Source organism: Pempheris klunzingeri, chromosome 12, assembly GCF_042242105.1.
Source record: "Pempheris klunzingeri isolate RE-2024b chromosome 12, fPemKlu1.hap1, whole genome shotgun sequence".
NCBI lineage: Eukaryota > Metazoa > Chordata > Actinopteri > Acropomatiformes > Pempheridae > Pempheris > Pempheris klunzingeri.
The window spans coordinates 5,057,857-5,081,887 of NC_092023.1; the positions used below are offsets into that span (position 1 = coordinate 5,057,857).

The 24,031-nt window shown below is 41.8% G+C and overlaps 2 protein-coding genes across 4 annotated transcripts in view; one reads left to right on the top strand and one right to left on the bottom strand.

Moving 5' to 3' along the window:
- The window catches only part of slc25a16 (solute carrier family 25 member 16), a 391,343-nt gene that overhangs the window by 336,124 nt on the left and 31,188 nt on the right, over positions 1–24,031 (bottom strand). The window lies entirely within an intron of this gene.
- marchf8 (membrane-associated ring finger (C3HC4) 8) overlaps positions 1–24,031 on the top strand; it is a 76,514-nt gene that overhangs the window by 36,569 nt on the left and 15,914 nt on the right. The window contains exon 3 of the mRNA XM_070840529.1: positions 15,916–15,966. Within this exon, the coding sequence (XP_070696630.1) occupies positions 15,916–15,966 (51 nt within the window). The remainder of the gene's footprint in view (positions 1–15,915; positions 15,967–24,031) is intronic.

Here is a 24,031-nt window from a genome sequence, read left to right on the forward strand (position 1 = left end):
ACTGACTTTGAAGCCGTGAGCCGATTACTTCCTGATGCACCTGCTTCATAGTTTCCAAACAGTATATTTCAGTTTTACAAGAGGAAACACTTGGTAAGTCTGGCAAATGCACATCTGGTAAGCTTGTTGCCCACTTGCACCTTCACTCAGTGAACTTGCCTTTGAATGAAACCTTTTGCTCCCTTGCTTTTTATTAACATATACACTTCAGTCACGTGCTGTCAGGAGGGCCCGGCAGTGAATCTTTGATCCCCTTTGATCACAAAATTGGACCTGAGAACAGCAAGAGTGCAGCTGATTAGATGATCCGAGACCAAGGCTCATAGGATGTTAAAAAATATTTTATACACCCTGTGGCTAGTCCAAGGTGTGCTTTAAAAGAGAATAATAAAACTTTAAAATAAATTCTAAAATATAGACAGCGCAAAGGCAAAAAAAAAAGGCACGTATGACCTTGAAGTGTGAATGACTTTCTTGACCTGCTCTTCAAAAGTAAGACTGGAGTCAAATATAACTATGAAGTTTCTGGCAGAGTCTGTGGTGTAGGGAGCTAACGAACCCAGCTGATGTGTCGGTGCCTGAGTTGTGCAGTAAGTGTGTGTGTGTGTCCAGTTAGTAAAACTTCTGTTTTGTTATTATTTAGCTGCAAGTAGTTTTGTTGCATCCACTTTTGGATTTTGGTGAAGCAGTGATGCACGATGATGGGCATTTAAGTTGGTGTCATCTGTGTTATAGTGATAAGATGCATTATATTTTTGTATTATGTGATCCAAATGAAGCGTTAAAGCAAGAAAAGGATCAAATGGTCATTCATTCAGGAGGAATCTAAGTTGGAGGAGACTATTCTTTCACACACATTCACACAATGAAGCTGCTTCAAGGGCAAGTTGGGGTTCAGTTGGGGAGCATAGCCTTTTTGAGCCTCATTGAACCACAACCTTTCAATTGAGGGACGGCCAAAAGAAGTGGTCCCAGAATGGAACCTGGTGGCACTCCACAAGTGGTGTGAGGATGAGGAGTTACCAAACAGCACAGAGAAGCCTCTATTAGACAGAAAAGATTTACACCAGTTAAAGCAGGACCTGAGATGCCAACCCAACCCAATCCTTGAAACAGTTTAAAAGAATCTTTTGTATGGAAGGCCGCACTTCAATCAAGAGGAATTTAAATGGAGCAAGAGCCCCGCATCTACATTTAAAAGAAGGTCGTCTGTCAATTTGAGGAGAGCCTCCACTGTAATGTGTGTAAAGTAAAATCCTCATTGGAATTTATCTTAAATTCTATCTTCCCTTAAAAAGATTAGAAAAAAATTAGAACATTTTTCTAAAACTTTTGATAAAAATGGCAATTTAGCCATAGGCCTATAGTTGACTGGATCGACAAGGACAAGGACTGCTTTCTTTTAAAGGGGCGTTGATCGACAGCATATTTAAAACTGGAAGGGAAGTTTCCTGCAATCAACAGGGGACCCACAGAGTCAATAACCTCTTCAAGAAAATGTGTGTGGGGAGTACATTTAGAGCGTGTTGTCGTCTTCATTCATGTTATTGTTTCCTTGAGAAGACAGTGTGACCTTGTCTATCACCATATTTCTTTTAAGTACGGTGTGTTCTGCTCTATGCCGTAACAGTGAGTCACTCATTAATGATACAGAGCTTCTTCTGCTCTGCACTGAAGTCTGCAGCTGGTAAAACACGAGGTGAAAATACTTGGCATCATGAATGACGTATGCAGATTACATTCTCAGAGAAGAACACAGCGTTCATATCTTCATCAGAGTGGACAGATTGGTCTGGACTCCATTTGGGGGAAAAAAAATAAATGTGACAACGTGGAAGTGGACTTGTTTGAGATTAAACCAGGAGGTGAGAGAATTTATTTGAAAACTTAGTCCTTGAACACTATAAAATACTTTTTACAGGCTGCAAATGAGTTCTAAAAATCAACTTTAGGCAAAAATATACCCAAGCCTGAATGAGGGAATTCTATTTATGAAACATTTATTTTAACGCAGAACAATTTGTGCATCCAGTCCTGCTACGCTGAATTATATACTTCATTTGTTTTAGACTGAGGGAAATTGATTAAATACTGTACAACATTATAAGAAATTTGCATAATGAGCACAATAAAAACATGTAGACTAGACTTTGACACAGTGTCCCTCTACAAGACAAAAAAAAAATCATATAATATATGAACTACCTTAGTTAATATTACACTTTTAATTGTTCAAATTGACAAACAAATTTTGCAGTTAATCAAATGGCAAAAACAACCGACATGCAGTAAACCAGGGCTTGTAGTGACCCTCATTCATGCACATGCATATGGGAAACATTTGGGCTGATAAACAGTGTTTACTTGTTCATGGTCCTTGATTTTTTTTGTTTGTTTTGTTCTTATTTTCTATCAATAACTTGTTTTATGTGCGTGGTGGAATGACGGCCCTTATTTCTACCTGTTGTCCTATCTCAAATTGAAACTTTTGCAGGGCTTTACAATCTGTATAACATACCACAGCCTCTGTCCTTTGGAGAAGGAAAACTCCAAGTCCTAGATGATGATTCATCTTTGAATTGCACAGTGTTTTATCATCTTAATCGAATTCCAATACTTTTTGTTTTGTTAAATGAATCATGTATTGCAAATTTTCCGTGGAGACTTGTAAATCCACTGCTCAGTGTTGTGATGAATCCCTCCTACATCTTTAGTTACTGTTTGCATGTGCGTCATCGTGCCACCAGTGTGAATGTCATTTTCCGAATGTTGTACGTTAGGCGCAGTAATGGGGATGAATACTGGCCTGCTCCACGGTCCAGTCGCCAGCCTTGCAGCCTGGCCAGAAATAGCCTTTGAAAGTGTGGCTCCCAGAAAGAGGTCACTCTAAAGTTTGTTCCCCTGCTCCACCCAGCTGCCCCACTGCCTCGTCACGTGTGCTCACAGCAGGGGCCCCTTTCCGTAAAACTCCATCGGCTTTCACAAGTCGAGATAGATGTGCTCCATTGGGTGTCAAAATTGAGGAGACGGTGAGATGGGGAGCAAGAGGGCAGTGGGTAGACGGGAGAGCTACAAATCAATAAAGCCGCTACAGTCAGCCTTTTGTCATTTTGGGATGGTGAATTGATGGCATTGTGTTGTGGATGTGCTGCGGTGACGGCCCACTTAATGTTTGTGTTTGTGTATTTTGGTCTGAAGATTATGTCCCTTGAATACACGAGGCTCAGAAACCATCCTCCGCTGCATTACTCAGAGATATGTAAATGAAAAGCAAAGCTCCAGATCAAAGCATTGCATACAGTCACAGCAGATAAGTAGCTAAGGATCCCTGTGCAGTTATTCAACATTTTACAGAATATTAAACAAGGAAAAAACTTGAAATTACTTCTGAAGAGTTTGCCTTTGATTTTTTTTCTCACGGACCATCTCTCACCTTCTTCATTTCGGTGTCTCTGCCCTTGTCCCTTTCTCTTAATTTGAGGTAGATTTGATTGAAACGTGCAGCAGGCAGACAAGCTGTAGTGCTGTAGTTATCAGTATGCATGACTGTATTTGAATATGAACTGAAAAGGCTATTACAGCTCAATTTCACGCCCAGTGGGGTATCTGACATGTTTCCTCCCCAGTACAAATCAGACTGTCAGACTTCTCTCTTTCCTCCTTCTCTGTCTTTCTGTCCTTTGCCATTTTCCCTAAAATTTCTGTCCTTAGCTCTCCATCCAGCTCTCAAATATTTCATCTCCTCCTCTCTCGGGTCTCTGACGTTGTATGGCCGCGCTCTCCCGCCTTGAACTTGATCGGTCTGTTGCGCGTCTTACATTTGGCCTTGATTGATACTTTCTGACAGGGGCTACAATCAGTCCGGCCACTGTTCTCCACAACCCATCTTTTTCCTGAGCTTTACATTAGAGAGCTCTGCACTGGGGCTGTCAGTCTGCGCCCATATAGTGAGAATATTTGGGCCATATCGGTCTAAAAGCCTCGTCATCTGGCTGTAGTTTACTGGCCAGATCAGGGCCAAACATGGGATTACTGGAATTACTACATTTGTTTCACTGTTTCCCACCAGGTTTGTAACACATTGGAGTCAAATAGATTTGGTATAAAAACACCTGAGATGAACTGGAAGAAATAAGAGGGTTAAGATAACATTTTCAAATTAATAAGTTTCAAATAGTTTACAGGAAGTAACCAGCAACTTTAATTTAGGTTGAAGTTTGGTACATTGCAAACAGAGTAAATGAATAATCCACAGTTTATTATGTTTTGCTGAGCAGCTACACCTCCATCTTCTTCCAATTCTCACCCTATCTTAATCTTTTTTTTTGTCCTGTTCTCCTCCCCAGAGGCTTGATATCTAAATCATATCTGCTTGGCTTAAAACATGCAAAGATATGAGTGTTGCTTAAGTGACAGGATTGGAGACATTGTGTTGACGTGTCACCATCCTCACCTTTAGAAAACATGTCATTCTGAATGCATTCAGGAGCTACTTAGACAAACCTCATTCAGTAAAATCAGCAGCTCATTCGCACTGTTGCTGCCTGCTGTTGCCGCATCACTTAACAGCTACCTTGGTCCAATTTCACTGTTCATTTGAAAGCTACAAACTGCTGAGGTTTGTACCTGCTCTCGTTTTGTTGATTCGTACCTTTTATTCAGTGTTGAAGTACATAACAGAAAGTGGCACGATCCAATACCAGAATACTTTCAGTGGAGGGTTTTGCTTTTGTGCAGGAAGGTTTGTGTAAAGTAGGAATGCACAGAACGGGTCAGCTGACTCAATATCAGCGCCGATACTTCCTTGTTACACAGATCGGGTATTGGCCAGATGAGGCCAAACCACAGTCCACACAGTTTCTTTGTCATTCTAACATTCAGTGATCAGTTACTTTCTCAACTCCACTCAGTTGGACTCATGTAACCGTACAGAACAGCAGATATCCTGAGGTGTTGTGGCAGTTGTGGAGGAAATATTCAGATTCTTTACTTTCTTCACTAAGTAAAAGTAGCATTACTGAAATATGAATATATTCCATTACCTGCATCCACATTTTTACTTATAAGTAAAAGCACAAATGAATTATCGACAAAGTACACTTTAAAGTTAAATTACTCATTTACACAGAAAGGTTTTTTTTTTTTATCATATTATTAAATAAGTTTCAGTAATGTAGCTGAATGAGTTAAAACTCAGTTGAACTATTTTATAAACTGTTTGGATGTTTAAAATGACTATTTTAAATAACTAATGGCTATAAAATAAGTGCTGTGGAATAAAAAGTACAATATTTGCATCTAAAATGCATAAAGTGGCCTAAAATGAAAGTCATCAAGTGAAGGACAAATACCTCAAGTCTGTACTTGATTAAATGTACTTAGTTACTTTCCTCCACTGAGAGTTGTACCGCTGTATCCCTTGTGTAAAGAGTGTGGCTGTTGAATGTGAAATCTCTTTGTCGTGCTTGCTGACCAAAGTCTGCTGTAAGACCGTATTTAGAGGCCAAAGTCGTTAAAGCAAAACTGTGTGGCTGAATGAAGCTAAAGAGCAGCTCAGCTGGTTATCCAAAGAACCTGCTCCGTCCTTAGTGTGTAAACAAGAGTCTCGCTGCTTCACCTATGAAACTGTGCGTCATTGAAAGGTTTAAGTGGTGTGTTTATGAGTGAACCTCAGTCTGTTGTGGTCTGTGGATTCGCTCAGTGATTGTGTTGTGTTGTAGCTTTGCCCTTGAATACAGCTGTGAGGATTTGTGTAATAAATTACTCTCTCTCGTCTCCGCTCCACCTTGCATCCCTTGGTGCCTGCTGGGGATTGGTAGAGCCATCAGTAACGCCCTCTCTGATTGGTGGACAATGATTGTGGTTTACAATAGTTTTGGTGGCTGATTCTTTATTTTAAAACACTCAGAGATCCAGCGGGAGGAGGCTGTGTGTGTGTGTGTGTGTGTGTTGTACTGTGTAGTAGTTGCAGGAAAGGCTTAAACAGGGTTAAGGGGAGGTACTTTAAGGTTAAGCTCGGTGTGCATAGCAGAGGGAGTCTATTTAAAGGACACCACCTCCCTCTCATGAATTATTCAACAACACTTTGCCCCTCCCCCACCTCTCATCAAGATCAGCTGGAGGAAGTGGTTGCTCGGCCAATGGGATTACAGCACTGGATTGACTCTGTGTGTGTGTGTTTTTGTGTATATGTGTGTGCGCAGCTGAGAGGGAGAGCGAGCCTGGACATGCAGCAGCAGCTCTGGCTCTATTTGTATGTGTGTGTATGTGTGTGAAGCAAATGTAGGGCAGCCGCTTGTTCTCCCTCCCTCTGCCATCTCTCTCTCTATCTTTTCCTCTGTCTGTCTTTGTTTCCACGCAGTGCTGCCGTAGCTGCAGTCGCCACGGCGACGGCTGACATTGTTGCAGCAGCTCCACTTCCGTATTTGCAGAGGCTTGGCTCTCCCTCTCGCTTTCTCCCTCTCCGTCTCGGCTCACCTCGAGGATTTACAGAGGGGGCATGTAACCTCCCTGAGGAACCTTTGTCTGCGTGAGGGTGTGTGTGGGTGTATGTGTGTGTGTGATTGTGTGTGAGTGTGTGTGTGTGAAAGAGAGGTGAGGTGTCTTCAGGATCCAGACATGAATTCCTGTTGGAAAATGAAGATTCAGGTACGGATTCTTGCTCTTGATGGATGTTCTGTTTCTGTTTTTGTTGATGGTGCTGATGTTGTTATTGTCATTTATTATTTTCAGTGCTGCCAAAAACAAAACAAACCTGACTACATGCATAGTCTATGATTCATAAGGCACGTACAATGAAACGGTGGTGACAATACAAGGAAATAGGGATCATTGCAGTTTCCATTCAGTGGTTGTTATGGTGAGGCCTTCTGTCTCCGTGGTGATGGCAGAGCGCTTCTGCTGCAGTAGCCCGAGAGATGAAAGAGTTGCCAGGAATGTGTGATTTTGTCTATTTGTTCTTATTTCGTACGCTATTATGTGTGCGGGTGCATTATGTCTGCTTTGTTTGTCTGTTGCATCTGCGTTTGTTTTTGTGTATTCAGCGCTATCTCTGTGGGACTCTGAACCCTGTGTGTAGTTTTTACATTCGGTCCATGTGCCTGGGCGTGCATGCGTGATGGTACTGTACATGTTTGTTTGTGCCGTTCAGAGGAGCATCTGCCACCTCTTCAGTGTGAAAGGTTGACCCACTTTCTCCTGTGCCTCTGCCCTTTGTTCAGGATGAGTGGGGGTGCACACATAGGACTCGTGAACCTGAACGCCCCGTGAGCATTGTTATATTGACTTTACTGTACTGCACATAGTTGCGCGTTTCCTTTTTTTTTTTTTAAAACAATCATTGTTTTGTGCCATAATCTCTTCAGTCTATTTGAGTTTATGGATAGATTTCTAAAGTACAGGACATTATAAAATGTAATAGCTGGTCAGCTGCAGCACCTGTGAACTCGTTGACCCCTCTGCTGTCATGAGTTTTGTCTATTTTCTCCTTGCTCATGTGCACCCACTCTACTGTGTGAAGGTGCAAAGAGAGTCAGCAGCTCCTGCAGTGTGCTGCTCTCCTCTCTGGGGAGTGTGATCGTTTGCTAATAGGGGCACACAGAAACTCCAAACACACAAGGCCTCAGCGGCAGAGTGATCTGATATTAATAAATTTTCCCCCTCTTGGTCTACAGCTTAGCGTATCACATCATCGACTGATGCACCAAATCACAGAGCTTTGTGTCAAATCTGCAGCTGGGGGGGGAGGGAGGGGGAGATTAATGCAGTCACGTGTCATGGCAGAGCTTAAAACCTGTTGGAGATGGGAGGAGGAGGAGGAGGAGGGGATGGAGGGAGACATGAGGAAGGCTGGACAGAAAGGATGGCAAGGCAGAGGGTATCATACAGGGTGTATACGGTGTGTTTTCCAGCAGCGTAATGATGGTTGCACTCATAAGTTTGGTGTTTAGCAACATGGCCTCGGCGAACCTCAGTTTACAACTCCCTCTCCGTCTTCTGCTTCCTGTTTTCCTCAGATAGGCCTTGTCATTAAAACCCCTGAGCATGGTTTTAACATTCGTCAGTGCTGTAAACTGAGTGCTCATGCAGTTAGAATTCAGCTCACTGAATGTTGAATTTCTTTAACAAAATATAGAGAAACTGGTCTCAAGTATTCCCGTTCCTCAGATAGCGTGTTCATATTCCCAGCAGGTGCCGAGCTAATGCTTCTCTAAGCTATAAAGAAGCCGTTTGACAGGCTCAGGCCTCAAGCTGTTATCGGACTCTTGCTTTTAGAGTCGGCGAGTCCCTTCTTAACTGAAGTTGATTTGGTGTTTTACTCTAGTCCTTTAATAGGAGTCTAATATCGCATTTTTCCCTCTCTTTCTTGATGAGGTGACCTCGTGGTTTCTTGCTTTTCTTTGTTTCTGTGAGCCTGTCATTGAAGGGTTATATCACAGAGGGTCTGAGGGTGCACGCACTAATAACACAGCTAATTAGGAGGCACTGCACTGAACTAATTATGTGTATCTGCTTGACTTTTTCACACAAGTCATAAATAATGACTAATGTCGGGTGGAAGAGTATGACCCGAAATGCGGCTAATGAGGAAATGTGACCTCACTGCAGAGTCGCAGAAAAACTTCGCCATATCTTTGGATCTCTTTCTCTCTTGATAAAGCGCTCACCCCCTGCTGTTATTCTGTCTTTTTTCACTTTTCCTTCATCGTCCGCCCTCCCAGAACCAACCTCTGGTACTGTCTTTGTCAGATCTGCTACTTTCTGTAGTTCTTGTTGTTGTTGGACTCTGATATTGCATCTGTAATACTCACTCACAGCTTTATTAGACACACAGCCAGAATAGGTCACTGTCCACATGGTCCTTCATGGAATATGATGGTCACTGTCTCTCCTCCACCATATCCTGTTTGGACATACTGATGTAATTATGCCTGTGATGAAGAACGATGAGGGACAGATGGAGGAGGAGGAGGAGAAGAGGGGAAGGGGGGGACCACAAGCTCACATCCTGCTGATGAGAGCGCACACAGACACACACACAAAAGCTGTAGATTTTCCTGCAAACACAAAGTCTGGGGGTGTTTCCTCCCTCTCATACAGTCTCACTTTACATCTGAATGCTGTCTGATGTGGTTTTATGATACACACAGAAACACAAACACACACACACACACACACACACACACAGATGCTGCTGGCTCACACTGTGGGGCTGTAGTTTTGCTGAGCTAATGTGTCTTGGGTAAAAATAATCTACCCTCAAATAAGACATACTGCCACGTTAGACAAATGTTCAAATGTTTTGTTGGAAACTAGAGTCTCAAATAGGTGGTTTGTTCCAGTTTCTTTCCAGAGTACATGACCTCTCGGTGCAGCAAATGTCTGCAGTTATCCTCTGTTAGGTCTGGTTAGACGTCTGTGGTCAGCCAAGCTCTCCACTCAGTGTTGTTGCTGTACATAGTTGAGATTTCTCATCTGTGATGCTCTCCTTCCCAGCTGCCCACTCGTAGTCTGACTGCATTTCCTCCTTAAGTGGCCGCTGGACATTGACAGAGATAGGAAACCACATAAAGACCCACCTCCTTTCCTGTTGGGACTGTTTGTCGGGGATGTTTGGTATTGCTTTTGCTCTGCGGATGTGTGCCTGTGACCTCTGAGGAGGGAGGAGCTAGTCAATGCAATGCTTACTCAAATACCTCTGTGTGCATTTTGTTCATGCTAGCTGTATTTTCAGGCTGTTGTGGTTCTAATGACATACCTCCTCTAAGGAGACTATTAGAGGAATCTGTTATGTCTTTTGGGGATGAAATTTTGAGCCCGTTTGTCTACAGCAACTGTTTTTTTTTTTATTTGTTTGCTTAAAAAAAAACAGAGCGGCCTCATTTCTAGATCTGCAATTGGCAGAATGATCAGCTCTAAGCAGATCATGCTATGCTTATGCCATTTATTTCAGGGGAAGCTATTCAGATGTAAACACTTCCCCATGTAGTCTGCCACAGGATAAACCCTCTGTTTCTGTAGTCACACTGTACACAAGCTTTGCTCCTTTATCTGTCAGTCAAATGTCTGCTCGCCTTTAACTGTATATTGTTCAACTGAAAACAAAGTGGTTATGGTTGTCTGCTTTAGTAGAGTCATTTTCATAACCATTTTTTATCACGGTGCTAAGAGTGACACTGACGTCTGTCATGAACTGAAGATTCCCACGTTCGTGTTTTACTGACACCAGACCACAAACGATGCTGAAAGTGGCCTGAAAGTGAAACCAGTGAAACCTGGCTGTTAAATGCCAGTGAAAGCCGACATGACTTGACTTCTACATCTGCTTCACAGTTTCAGAATGCACATATCCCTTAAGAGGAGATGGGGTTCTCTAAAAAGTTGGGTTAATAATATCCAAACAAATGATCATGTTTAGATTTCAGTATTTAGTTTTAATGCTTAAACACCCATCCCTCCTTTTTGAGGATGTTCCACCGAATTAGAAAATGTTTTCCACCCATGTGATGGTTTTGGACATGTGTTTTGAAGGACTTATTACATTGTTGGACGATCACACTGCTTTAAAGGAAGTGAGAAACTTAATTCGTATGGTTTCAGTCGTGTACTATATATTCTACCTTAGTGGAGCGTGCTCCTGAAGAGATGACTATAATCTATTGATACATTACATGTTTACATTCATGCGACTTCTCATAGTAATAGACGCACCCTGTGGCACAGACATACTGCAGTGTGCAGAAGGCGAGGATATAAACACAACAACCAGCCCTGTGGTGGAGGTAAGCTGCTGCGCATTGAGCTGTGATGATTAAGAAATTATCTCGCCTGCGTTGAATGAAGAGTTCAGCAGCTTGCAGAGGTCACTATGACGTGTAATGAATTTACGGAGAAGGAACAGAGATGTAAAACGTCATCAACAATAAATCCCCTATATACACAGGCACACACAAAAAACCTCTGTCCATTCATTTCAATGATTAAATTCCTTTGGCAGTCGCCTCATTACCACTGTCTGATAGCTATCATTCATTTGGCTTCTGTGTCTCCTACTTTTCTTGGCCGCTCGCTCCCCGGTCTTGTTACGATCTCAGCCATTTATGATAAAGTGAGTCTTTGGCCCTTTTTCAGCAGAGTAACTGCCACATAAAAACAACGCTCTGTCACACAGAAAGCAGCTGCTTATTGTCGAGAAAAAACACTCTGAAGCGGGCCAGCCCATCTCCCCAGATATGCTTTAGGGCTCAGTAGAGATACAGCTTGCATTAATGTATAGAGGTGCAATTGTTGAACATAGTCAGCGTTGGATGGAGGCCATTTTTCAAGACGCCCGTGAAAATGCCCTTTATAACCCAGAATCAATTTTCATTCTTTCAAACTGTCTTGGCCCGGCTCTTTTTTGCCTCCTGGCATCCTGAATGAAGACGGGTTTCACATATCAGCCCAAAGACGCTGTTTTCTTACTCTGCTAGATTCCATTAACCTCTGGAAGCACGTTATTTGTTGTTGTCTATGATTGGATCTGAGGTAGCACAGGAAGCTGATGGTGTTAATTATGTCTCTGCAGTGACTTGAAGGAGGCAGATGTCCTTTTCTTTCTTTTCTTTCAAATTATCCGATTACTCCTGTTCTCCAAATGTTGGCTTCTCCACGTTACAGGCAACAGTGAGATTTTTCTTTTTCGGCGGATGGAAAACTTAACAGTCTAAAATGCAGTGTACCTTTAAGGCTTATCGCTGAGGAGCACAAGTGTTATTTATTGCTGGAAAAACAAACCCTTGTGACTTTACTGTTTCTATGTAGAATCACTTTCACTTTCACCACTGGGCAGCAGATGAGGTCCCTGAGAGATGTTTTCGTTCGAGTAGATGACCTCAGTTTAGAGCAGATGCAACAAAAACACTTTGAAAGTCATGCTTAATATATAATGAATACTTTTAATGCTCTGTTAATCATCTGTTTTTCTCCAGTTCACAATCCTGTCTGCACCCTAGCTGTTCTTGTTCTTTTAAAACGGTTTCAATCTCTCATGGCACAACAGTGAACAAGCTGAAGGGTTGCAAGCTCGTCAAGAAGCTCTCATTTGTGATCCTGATCCGGCACATTTCATGTCTGTGTTGGGACTGAAACGGTTGCTGGTGAGTGCAGATGGTGTGTAAGCAGCCGTGCTTGACTGAAGGTCTCGGGTTTTGTATTATGAGAAGCCGCTGATCTCAGATACAAACCTGTCTTTATGCTCTGTCTGTAGCATGACGCTGGTGTGAAACGCTGAAGAAACCAGGAGACTACGATGTAATTCTTTAATATAATATTTGTTAACCACCTGTGGCTGAGTGCAAATAATGATCGCTTTCATATTGCTCTATCTGGCCACTACTTTTTTTTTTTGGATGAAATGTTTTGTGTATTTTTAATGAAATGCCTCAGGTGACACTTTAAAATGTCCTGTTTTGTATGACCAACGGTAACAGCGACACTAAACCGAGAAAGCAGCAGATCCTCACATCTAGGAAGCTAAAACCAGCAAATATTTGGTATTTTCGCACGATGCATGAATCTGAATTGTTGCCAGTCGATCAGTTGATCTCAATGGATCCAAACTGACTGAATTGTTTCAGCTCTAGCCTGCACGCACCTCCATATAGTCTACAGTCATATCTGTGACATCTGGGTCAAAGACGGCACAGATGGCGGATTCAACTCTAAACCTGAGAAAGTTATGTTGCGGATAGAAACTTTGTGAAGAAAAGACACATTTCAAAGAGGGTTAAATTCACAAAGGTTTTATCTTTGAGATCCTTGCATAAAAGCGAACTGAGCTTTCCTCCCAGTGGGTTGAGAACAGAGCCCTGAAAGACACGGCGATCCCTCTGAATATGACCTCTCCTCCTCTGCTGCACTCTCCTAAGCTTCGTTTTCTAACAAGCTCCAGTCTTCAGAGTCCAGTCTGAAAGTTGTTTTATCAAAGCCTGGAGCTGCGAACAGACCCACAGAGGAGGTGGAGAGAGACAGACACGGCGGACTGTGAAACCTGAAACCTTCTTTATCAGAATTATGCATGAGCCCAGAGAATAAGGCCCTTTATAGTCTGCGGTCATGATGGCAGTGAAGGTGACTTCTAGACCTTGTACTGTAGGTGAATTTGGGAGACAGGATTTTTCTTTTATTTTCTTTTTAAAGAAATGGGGTTAGAAAGAAAGAGAGGACGCACTGAAATAACGTTGATCTATTTCCTTTCTCACCTTTTGTCAACTGTTTGCAGCCCCTCTGCTCTAATCACCGCAATCTATAAAAGTCATCGGCCCACTTGTGACATTGTTATTTCCCAGAAACCCTCAATCTTGGCATATCTGCTTGTTACTCCATTTTTGACCAAGAAGGAAGGATTAAGGGCAAGGATCATCAATTCGTTCTATTCTTTTTCTGCAGTCTGTTATCCCCCCCGTAAAAACCAAATTTTTATCCTCTTCAATGAGCTAACAATTGATTTGCTGTATAAATTGCACCCATTGCAAGCTGTATTTACCATTTTGAGGCATTGTGTTGAAGTCATTGAGGAGGTAATGAAATGGAGATGGAGAACTGCCTCAGTTTAATCCACTTGTGCAGTGAGAGACTCAGATCTTGCCTTTTGTTGCAGTTATATCTGCAGAACCATTGGGGGGGCGGGGGGAAACTTTGCATGTGAATCTAAGCCCTCTAAGTCGTGTCTCTACATTAGTCGGAAAGTGCGTCTTACAGGAGGTCGACAGATTCAAACATAAGATGAATGCAGGTTGAGATTGGAGATAATGGCCACAAGCTTGCAGCTGACATTTTGGTTTATCAAAATGGCAGGAAATTGCACAGAGGTGTTTATTCAGAATTTAGTTTTCTTCTTGTCAAAATGTCAGCTGTTTGCCTCATCCGGTAATGGAAATGGTTGCTATTTCTCTGTTGGTAAATTAGAGGTGAGAGCAAAGAGATGTGTGTTAAATTGTACTCCAATTCTTAGCTCTTTCCTCCCAATGGGACCAGAGTCACGAGGGTGTGACAGCAGTATGTCTGGATGCTGTTGCTGGTATGTTTGCAGGTCGACAAATATATTTAATCACATAGATGGATCTCGGAAAACATATCCGAGTTGTGATCTTATCTTCGTGACATGAGGGTCCGTGTGTGTGTGTGTCTGGTGTGTGTGTGTGTGTGTGTGTGTGTGTGTGTGTCGTGGTTAAATGTCCTCAGGTGTTTAGTGAGACGGGAGGAAAATAAAGATGAAGATGAAAGGAAGCAGGGAGAAACAGAGAACGATGGGCACATACAGTGGTCCTCTATCACCATGGCAACTAGTCACGGCGAGGACACAAGTAATTAAGAACTGGAGGCATGTCGCATAGCCTCTTAGTGGTATTGTGTGTGTGTGTGTGTGTGTTAAGTAGTTATTTGATGGATTAACATGAAAATGATGTACAGACCTACATCCTACTGACTTTGGTGATCCTCTGCATTAAAAGCAACAACATGAGGTTGATATCTTTGTTTTCTTTTATGAAATATCTCGATAACTGTTGGAAGGGGGTGCTGTGACATTTAGATTCACACATTCATGCCTCCTCTCAGGATGATTTGCATTAACTGTGGTCATCCATCCAGCGCCATCATCAGGTTAAAATCTAACTGAAACAAGTTCACTTTGATTTGAAAAACAAAACTTTCCTCACAAATCAGGTCAGGAATATTTGTTGATTTCTGGAACTGGATATGATAAAAGCTGCCATGTGTGGTTTACTGTGTGCACTATACTTTATGGGAGCTTGGAGGATTTTTTCCCCCTACAGTAGTTAAATCGAACTGTGCTTCTATGTGTACAGTGTATAGGCCGTTAAACCACTCTCCTCATAGACTTGATTTCCCTTCGCAAAGATTTGTTTGTGCACCGCTGCCCTGTCAGACCCGATGTGAACTCGGCATTATGTAACTATGATTGATTACTCATTAAGAAGCCACACAAGGCTTTAATACCAACACTGAATGCAGCACAACACCCCAGCGGCTGTTTATCTGAGTCCCTGGTGCAAGCAGAGAACACTGAGTGGGAATCGAGGATCATTACAGCCTCAAAACAAAACTTGACTGTGCCGAGTGCTGACAAAATTTGGCCTGTTTCTCTCCCTGGGTAGTGATACAAATGTTGTGACACCATTTGATTTGGACGGATGTGTTATGTAATCAGCTTGTCCTCCTTTTGTCTCGTGCCAGAAGAACTTGATTTACTAACTTCAGATGCTCTCACAGGCCCCCCTGAGCCGTTGAGAAATGCAGTGTTGCTCCTCTGTGCTCGTCAGAAGGAGAAAAACCGCGTATCAGGCCAACATTTTTCCTGCTTTAGCTTACAACAGGATTTCCTCATTCATTTGTATCCATATCTGCTTGTTCTATCATTTAGAGCCATGCTAGCAGCAAGATTGAAGGGATAGCAACGTTCAGACTTGAATATCTCTGCAACTGTTGATCCGATTGCCATGACACTGGGTTCACACAGTCATGGTACCCAGATGTTGAGTCTTTATATGTTTCCTGTAATAGCACCAGCAGGTTTCTACTTATCTAGTGAAATATCTGAATAGCTACTAGATGAATTGGCAGAGCGGCCCTGTGCTTACTTCAGGTTACACATATTGACTCTTAGCAGCTTTTCTCACATTTTGCAAACATCTGCTCTGTGTCAAATGGTCAAATGGGAATTATGTGATTATGTCAAGCAGCTATTCATTGTGCAGCAACACTTACAAATGAAGTGTGATGCAGATTGTAATTATGGAGCATATGCTAGTTCTCAGAACATATGTGCAGATTGGACAGTATTTCTTTTCTGTTTCTGAATGTGTGTTTATCACTCACTGGTGCTGTCTCTCTCTCTCTTTTCCTCTTTTACAGAATGAAAAGCCTTTAGGTCATTCTGCAAGCAGGTCCAGCAATATATCAAAGGTGAGCAAAGCACACACGAATGGAAACATTTTTGAATGAATGATATATGGCCCTCCTCCACCACAGAGAGAGAAGCGAGAGACAACATAGAGGCAGTGAGGTGAGCTGTGGAGGAAGGCAGAGATTGACAGAACAGATAGATGTGCAGTGGAATGAGAGCAGCTGACGGATAACCTGCCTCTCTCGCATCACATCGGCCCAATCAGAGCTGCCTCTCTGATCAATATTCAGAGAACAGACGTGTCTTTACACTTCAGCTCCTCAGCTCCGTGTGGCTCTGTCAGACATGTCGTACAAATCTATTTTCTGTGTGACTCTTGTCTATCTCTTTTCTCCCCCTTCTTCCCTCCCTCACCCCTCCATCGCTCCCTCGAGCAGGACTACGGCCTGCATCGAATCTGACTCCAGGGTTTCAATCCTGGTTCTCCTGAGCCTCTTATAAGATAAACCCTTTACTTGTGCTAATAGATGTCAGGGTCACTTCATCACCACGGGACCGCTGCGGCAATAATGTTCTACCCACGAGCCAGTGACTCCATAAACGTGAACATGATGGAAGTTATTGCACCAGGGAGACAATGATGTGATCGTTTTCAGGGTTGCAGTTAAGGTTTAACATGAATAGTTTTTCCTAATACAATGTGCCACTCCCAGATTAGAGAGGAAAACAAACCACTTAAACTGACACACCGATTGTTTATGGTGTAGATTTATTGAACTGAATTCATAATGTAAGAGAGCACTATTCTATTCTTTCAATTGATATCAACAGATGTCGTGAAATGTTTTGACACAAAACTAGGAAACCTTTTTAATGTGGAGACTGACTGTAGTCATTAGTTTCCTCAAGGTGCTTCGGATGTTTTAAATGTTATGCATCTGATCATGACCTGAGTCTTTTAATATATCGTATTCAAGATAATATTTAATAGAATTTGTAATGCATATATTTAATCCACAGACTCTTGAGGAAATAGACACATTTTTCTGTGCAATACAGCAGCACAATGCGCACTTTTAAGGACGGTAAAATCAACCCAGTTGAGTCACCTGGACTCTTGTTTGAGAGATCCAGACACAACTAAACACACATTTTAATGGAGTGTATTTAAGCAAGCAACTTGAGCTGCCCAACCCAAAACAATTAACCCAGTGATCTAAACCACTGACTTAATAGTGAAACTGAAAGTGAACAGACCCAGACTGCCCATTATAGTTGTCCACTACAATGCAAAATTGTGTTTTGTGCAGAACTATGAGTACAAAGTCTGTCCAAGGTGGACGCCTGCAACTGTCCAGTGGTGTAAAGTACATCTGGGTCAATCTGTATCTGGTACAGTCATCACCTTTTTATATGAAGGACCTTTGGTAGCTGATTAAAACGGTGGCTTAAACTTTGAAACTAAGGCTCAAGAGCACTGAAGGAACAAAAATAGCATGCGCCACTGCTTTCTTTTAAAGGATTATTGCAACATTTATGGAAATACACTTAATTGCCCTGAGTTAGATGCACACTGATATCATTCATGTTCATAAGCTAAATATGAGGCTACAGTCAGCAGCCGGCTAACTTAGCTCAGACTCGAGACTGAGGGGGGGGGGGGGGGGGGGACTGTAAGCTAAGCACGGTAGCGTCTCTGACAGCCAGTCAGTATTTCACAATACTGTTCTTTTTAATGGTTTCAAACAGGGTTTTGTTTAGTCTGAGGAGACACTAATGTGAGTCTGGAGCTGCTGTGACAGGACAGTTTGGTTTGATGGAGCTTAAAATAGCTCAAATAGATCAATTTAAACATGCCTGGTTTAACTTCCACATCAGTAAGTCTAAATATGTGATTGTGAGGATTCATTAGTTTGGACGAGTCTGAAACACACGAGATGGCCAAGACATCGAAGTGCCAGGTACCACATCTGTAAACGAAGGGTGGATTTAATTAATTAGCTGTTTTTGGACGCCTTGCATTGTCACTGAATGTCCGACCTACACTGCCATTCCTCTGATGTGTGTGCAATGGACTGATAGGCATAAAGCACAAACAAGGCTCTTAAGTTTGGCAGCTTTAATTAATAATCAGAAAGTCTGCCTGCCAGCTGGTATTTCCTGCTCTTTCCTAAAGGGAAATGCCACTGACTGGCAGGTTTTAAATCTGTATTAATTGTTCTTGGGGCGGACAAGTCTGCTGGGATTCTCTCTGGTTAAAGAGAGTGAGTCAGCTTGTGACTGGAAAACACCTGTTTGGAATACCTGAAGAAGGAAATGGAGCAAGAAATCCTCCTCAAACTCCTGACAGATGTAGACTCAAGACTCAAACTGAAAGGTTTAGCAGTGGACTATAACGGAGGTGTAATATATTTTCAGTTACGCGCCATCTTCCTGAAACCACTTTTCCTGGAAGCTGCTTGAATCAGAACATGATCTGTGAGAGTACAGAAGATTATTTTATGCATGTATGCAGTTTCCCCGCTTTCTGTAGTTTTGGCAGGATGAGATGGAAGATTTTCAGCGGTGACTCAAATATTCCTTTTCTTTTCCTGAAAGAATGTAAAATGTAGGTCAAGTTCATTTATGTTGCAGAGCTCCAGAAAATGAAAGATAAGGGCGCTTTATAGACCACAGTAAAATGTACAGCTGCTATGAACCTCAGTTGATTTACACATTTGCTTTGTCTGTACGAGCTGCTGATGGCAGTTAAATGGAGGATCTTGACAGCACTTAGTTGTTTTCATTCATTTCCACATGAGCCCCAGCCAGACATAAAATAAGGGCACCAAAACAGAACCCTGCATGGCTTCACGTGGCACAGATTCAAGCTGAATCACATCGGCTCGTGTCAGATCAAATCAAAAATGAATGTGCTCGTATCCAATTGTTGACCTACTTAAAAGATATCTCTCTACATAAATAACCACAGCGTTGGCCTGAGAGGAATATTTCATAACATCTCCAGCTTGGCACAGCATTACAGTCTGGATAATTTGCATGTGAGAGCTCAAACATTTTGATTATTCTTTCAAAGCACCTGCTCTAGTTTTAGACTCGAGATACTTCCTGTAATCGAACAGCATCCTTCTCTCTCCGAGGATGACTCAGAAAAACATCTACTCTCTAGTTATCCAGTTACCTGTAACACTCCCACTGTAATAACAGTCTCCAGACACGTTCACCAGGAGAGAGAGATTTTTATAACATAAAAACAAGCTGCAGTATTTAGCCAGGGGCTGAATTTTTTCATAAAGATGATATTGCCTCGATCGGTGAGCTCGTCACTATGGGGGATTAGGGTGTATGGTCTTGGATATAAATGCATACGTGCATCCAAAATCAAAAACTCATTATCTTTAGTCTGCTCTAAATTTGTCTTTGCATTAATTCATTTATTCAGAAATTTATGGAGCTTTTTAGAAAGACATTTTCCCGTGAAATGCGAGAAGATAGGTGCAGCTGCAGGCAAATAGTCCGCATTTTTGTTGAATAAAAGAATGGTCAGTGTAGAGTTTATTTAACAGCAGCTCTGAAAGCTTTAGTGGGCTCAGGATTGCCCATTGATTTGGCAAGAGGTGATTTTCCACTCTGCGAGGTCAGGAGGCTTAGCTGTAGCCGTTTCTCTCTTAAGGACAGTGCCAGGGAGCTCTGAGATGCCTCCTATTCGGTTTGGGAAGGAATTAAACCATTACAGTCCCCACAAAGACACAAAGCAGTGGACCACCACTCAGTGGGCTGCCGTTGATAGTCAGCCAAACATCTGGTGGTGCTCTAAAATTCAAGCTGCTGCAGTTTTGCAGAAACTCAGGCGCCACTGCTGCAGTGCACAACCCAGGTCTGGTCTCCAGGTCTCTACCGAGCTGGGTCTTGCTTGTCTGTTCACCTTGACTGATCACCGATTTTGTTAATTTCTTGGATGACATTGTTTTTGAATTCTTGCTCATTTGACTGGTTTCTGCTGAAGGTGGCTCGTTTCCCTGGAGAAACCGGATTTGAATAGTTTTATTACAGACATTTTGGTGCAAAGCATTGTAGCACTGCTGCAAACCTAGGTTGTCCCCTACTTAGGGCTGCAACTGTAATTATTTTTACAATAGATTCACCTGCAGATTATTTTTCACTTAATTGATTTAATCTGACCAATCACAGATGTTCAGTTTGGTCCCAACAGAGAAAGATTGTTTTAAAATGACTAAAGTAAGTCAGTTATCATTTCAAAATAGTTGCTTGCTAATTAATGAACTAATCACGGCAGCTCTATGACTATATAGTGTTTTTATAATAAAGTTTTCAAACCATGAACGCACAGAGGTCTTAAAAACCAAATCAAGTGCAGGTCAATGATCAAAAAAATAGACTGTTTTAACATTTTAGTATCAAAAGTCACAAGCCAGCTATGCAGCAGTATTTTTGTCATCAGTTACTCTAATTATGATTTTTCACATCGTCGTCCAAATCATAATCTTGACAAACTCTTCTGAATTGCACTTAATAATACAGTTGCCTGAAAAACAAACTTTTTTGTATGAAGTATTTTCAACCCTCGTGTGACTGACTCTGTAATCATACAACCATTTAAAACACAGTTTGGCCTGCGTTTAAGTGGAAGCGAACAACCTTGAGATAATTTTGAAGTGTTTTCAAGGTTAAGAATGATTTCTTTTATCTTCCATGTTCCTTTTCTGTTGTGGTCTTGTCAACATCAGGGCCATTCACACAGTTTGTTCAGCGATGTGTCCGGGCTTGTTATAGACTTCTCACTGTGAGGCACTGATTCGTTGTTCCTGTTAAATTTTAAAGGTTATTCTTTGAAAGGCCCTCTTGGGTAGAAAATGAGAGCTGTAGTTCTCTCTGAATGGAAAAGAGAAGAAGAATGGAGGCTGAAGTAATGGCACATGTGAGAAAAGAGGTGCTAAAGAAAATAAAAGAGGGGGAAAGATGTGTAAAAAGTGGAAAAGAGGGTAATTTATGCTGCTCAAGGAGAGAGGTTAAAGAAGTAGTTAAGATAATGAATTGCGAGGCTGTTTCACCGAGCACAATAAACAGGTGTTCCTACATTGAGAATATGATGTGAGGCTCTAATGAGCACATCAGACTCAAGGAACCAAATCAACCAAGAACTGAATGGATACATTTAAATGTAAATATGCATCTTTTCATAGTTTTCAGTCTCAAAGGCCACCTGACACAGTTTTTCTGCAGTTGGTGAGAAATATCATCACCGACAGTGTCATTCATTAAACAAAGGCACTAATACAAGACTGAAGAGTCATACAGGCTGTTAGGAAGTTAATCAGTACTATCTCGATTATGTTATCATCACTCTGTTTGTTTGACTCTGCTGAGAGGCAGAGTCGGTTATCTATTAGCCAACTCACAAGATGAATCAAGACGAATGATTAACAGAAGCAAGACGGCAGTGGAACATTATGTTTGCACTGCCTCGTTTTTATGAGTTTATACTCCGATTTCAGTCACCTGATGCTGTCGTGTCTCCGGTTTCTTGTCCGAAGCCATCGCTGATGAGTTTGCAGTTAAATATAGCGTTGGTTGCAACGTGATAATGTTGTGCTGCTTTGAAAATGAACTGTGAAGTTAAGAAAATGAGGTTAAATATTGTCGAGAACTGTAAAGATTTGGTGAACCTTCGATCGTGGATGAACTCTTCAAGAACGACAATAGAGAAGCGACTGACGGCATGTTTGTCTTTGTGTGCAAGTGAAATAAGCCGGTTACAGAGAAGCTGTTCATGTTCAGACAGAAAAACAGGCCGAAGGGCATAGCTGGACATTGAATTTCCTATCGACTGGTGTCAGGCTGTGAGCTATAAATTTTCCCCTGGTTAGAAATGAAATCAATAGGTAATTAGTTTCTTATTTAAATTACCAGGCCCCCCGCGTCTTTACTTTAGGACCCCAAACACCATCTGATCCCATTATTTATTGTCCCACCCTGCCCTGTCTGTATGCTGCCATTGTTAAAGGAATAGTTCAGCATTTTTAGAGGTTTGCTCTCTAGTTGTACTAAACTAAGCTAAGCTCCTCCTAGTTCTAGTTTCAAAGTCCAGAAACAGGAGGAAACAGTTAGCCGGTCTCTGTCCGTATCGTTGCAGGTCATTGAAGTAGTCCGAATCAACCCTTAAAGGCATTCCTCAGGGACTATATTACAACATGTCTAATTTATGTATTTCATTTAATTAAGCGCTTGACTTCCCTGATATTCCTGAATTTGGTTTTAATGATGTCATGATCAAAAGAACACTGTTTCTCTAATAATTTTCTCTAAAATAAATGTATGTCATCGCTAGAGAGCCGAAGTATGTAAGAATTACATTACATTAGTTCAGTTTTTTTTATTCATGGTTTGCTGGATGCAAGTGATAGCTGGGAATGTGTTTTCCTGTCTGGCTTCAAAATGGCAGCGTTATCCCACTTTTACTATGAATAAACAGACAAAATGATGAAAAGGTTTGTTTATATTAGCTCGCCGTCACATTAACATGACGGTGCAGCATATGGGATGTCGGGTGTAGAGCAGAGCAGCATTTTCTTTGATATTCAAAGGTTTTAATGACTGTAGCTCTGAGCTGAGCTGAGCTTCTCCTTTTGAAGGAGAATTAATTGCACTGTGGACTTTAGTTTCGAAGGACATCTTTCTATCAGTGACAGCAACACTTTACACAACGATTTAATTGCTGAACTCTCGATACGCGTCAACATCACTAAAAAGGTGACAGAAAAATGAGCATCCAGGTGTCATTCCAGGATTAAACAGCCCCCCTGGGATCGCCAAATGTATTTAAAAGAGAAAACAAAAGCACCAAGAAAGACTAATACCCAAACTGTCCGTCACCATTTACTGACGTCCTGATTCAGCTTTGACCTGTTGTTCTTATCGTAGTTGTGTGTGCACAGTTTCCCTGTGCAATGAGGGATTATTCTGTGATCAAATTAGATCCTTCAAATCGTAATTACAAGCAGCCCAGAGGGAAAAAGCATCCAGGTCAGCCTCTGACTTGTAATTCCAAGGAGGAGATATTGGGATTTTCTAACAGCAACAATGCCGAAATGGCTGCAAACCCCATCATTGCTGGCGGTTACATCTAAATAAAATCCAATATTAACACTAATAGAATCAGTTTGGTTGATTTAAAAGGATTTACACTGTTTGTTGTTTTACTTGTTAACAAAATGCTCCAAATACGTAACACTGCAAATGTAACACATTTAGGGTAATTAAGAGATGCGATTACAAGGCTAGCACCATAATAATGTGTGAACACCTCTAAATTGAATTACCCACTTTTAGTATGTCTTTATAAAGTATTGAGACATAATCTGGCTTAACCGTTCACCTGCCTTCAGCTCGGCTGATCAGATTTGATATTTCCTTGTAAATAAAATGAATGATCCAGCTATACTGTTGGCCTGTTTTCTACATGTGTGAATATCCGGTGGCTTGTGTTTCTCACCTGCACTTTGTCGTGGGGATATTGTCGTATTTCCAGATCTCAGCAGTCAATTTGGTGTGTAAAGTGGGATCATAACAATAGAAAATATACCCAAGACTTCATAACTGAAGCCTAAATTGTAATAAACCGTGAAGTTTCTTCTACAATCCAAGCCCATTTGAAGTAATCCTCACCTCGTCGATTGTGTAAAATAAATATTGATGAAAGCTTCAAAAGACGATGCTGAAGATATTTTTATTACAACAGTTGCATCTGTTTAAGAATTCTCGGTGGAGGCTGAACAAGCCGGCAGGCTCACGTCCTCCAGCTGTGCCTTTCTCAGCGCCTCATTCTTCATAACTCTCCCTCTGTCTTGCAGTCTGTCTCCTCTGCGCTTCGCTCCGTGGCAGCCTGGTGTTTTGCCGTCTCTGTGACGCTCTGAGACAGATTTTGCCTCGAACTACTTTAATCAGATAGATTAACTGCCAGTATAGTGCTTTTTTTCCTTTTTATCATCCTGTGCATCATTGCATGGCATGCTTTCACTCTTTCTGGGAGGATCAGGTTCAGGCAGTGATAGCCCGATAATTATCACCACACACGACCTGCCCTGGCAACACAGGAAATATGAC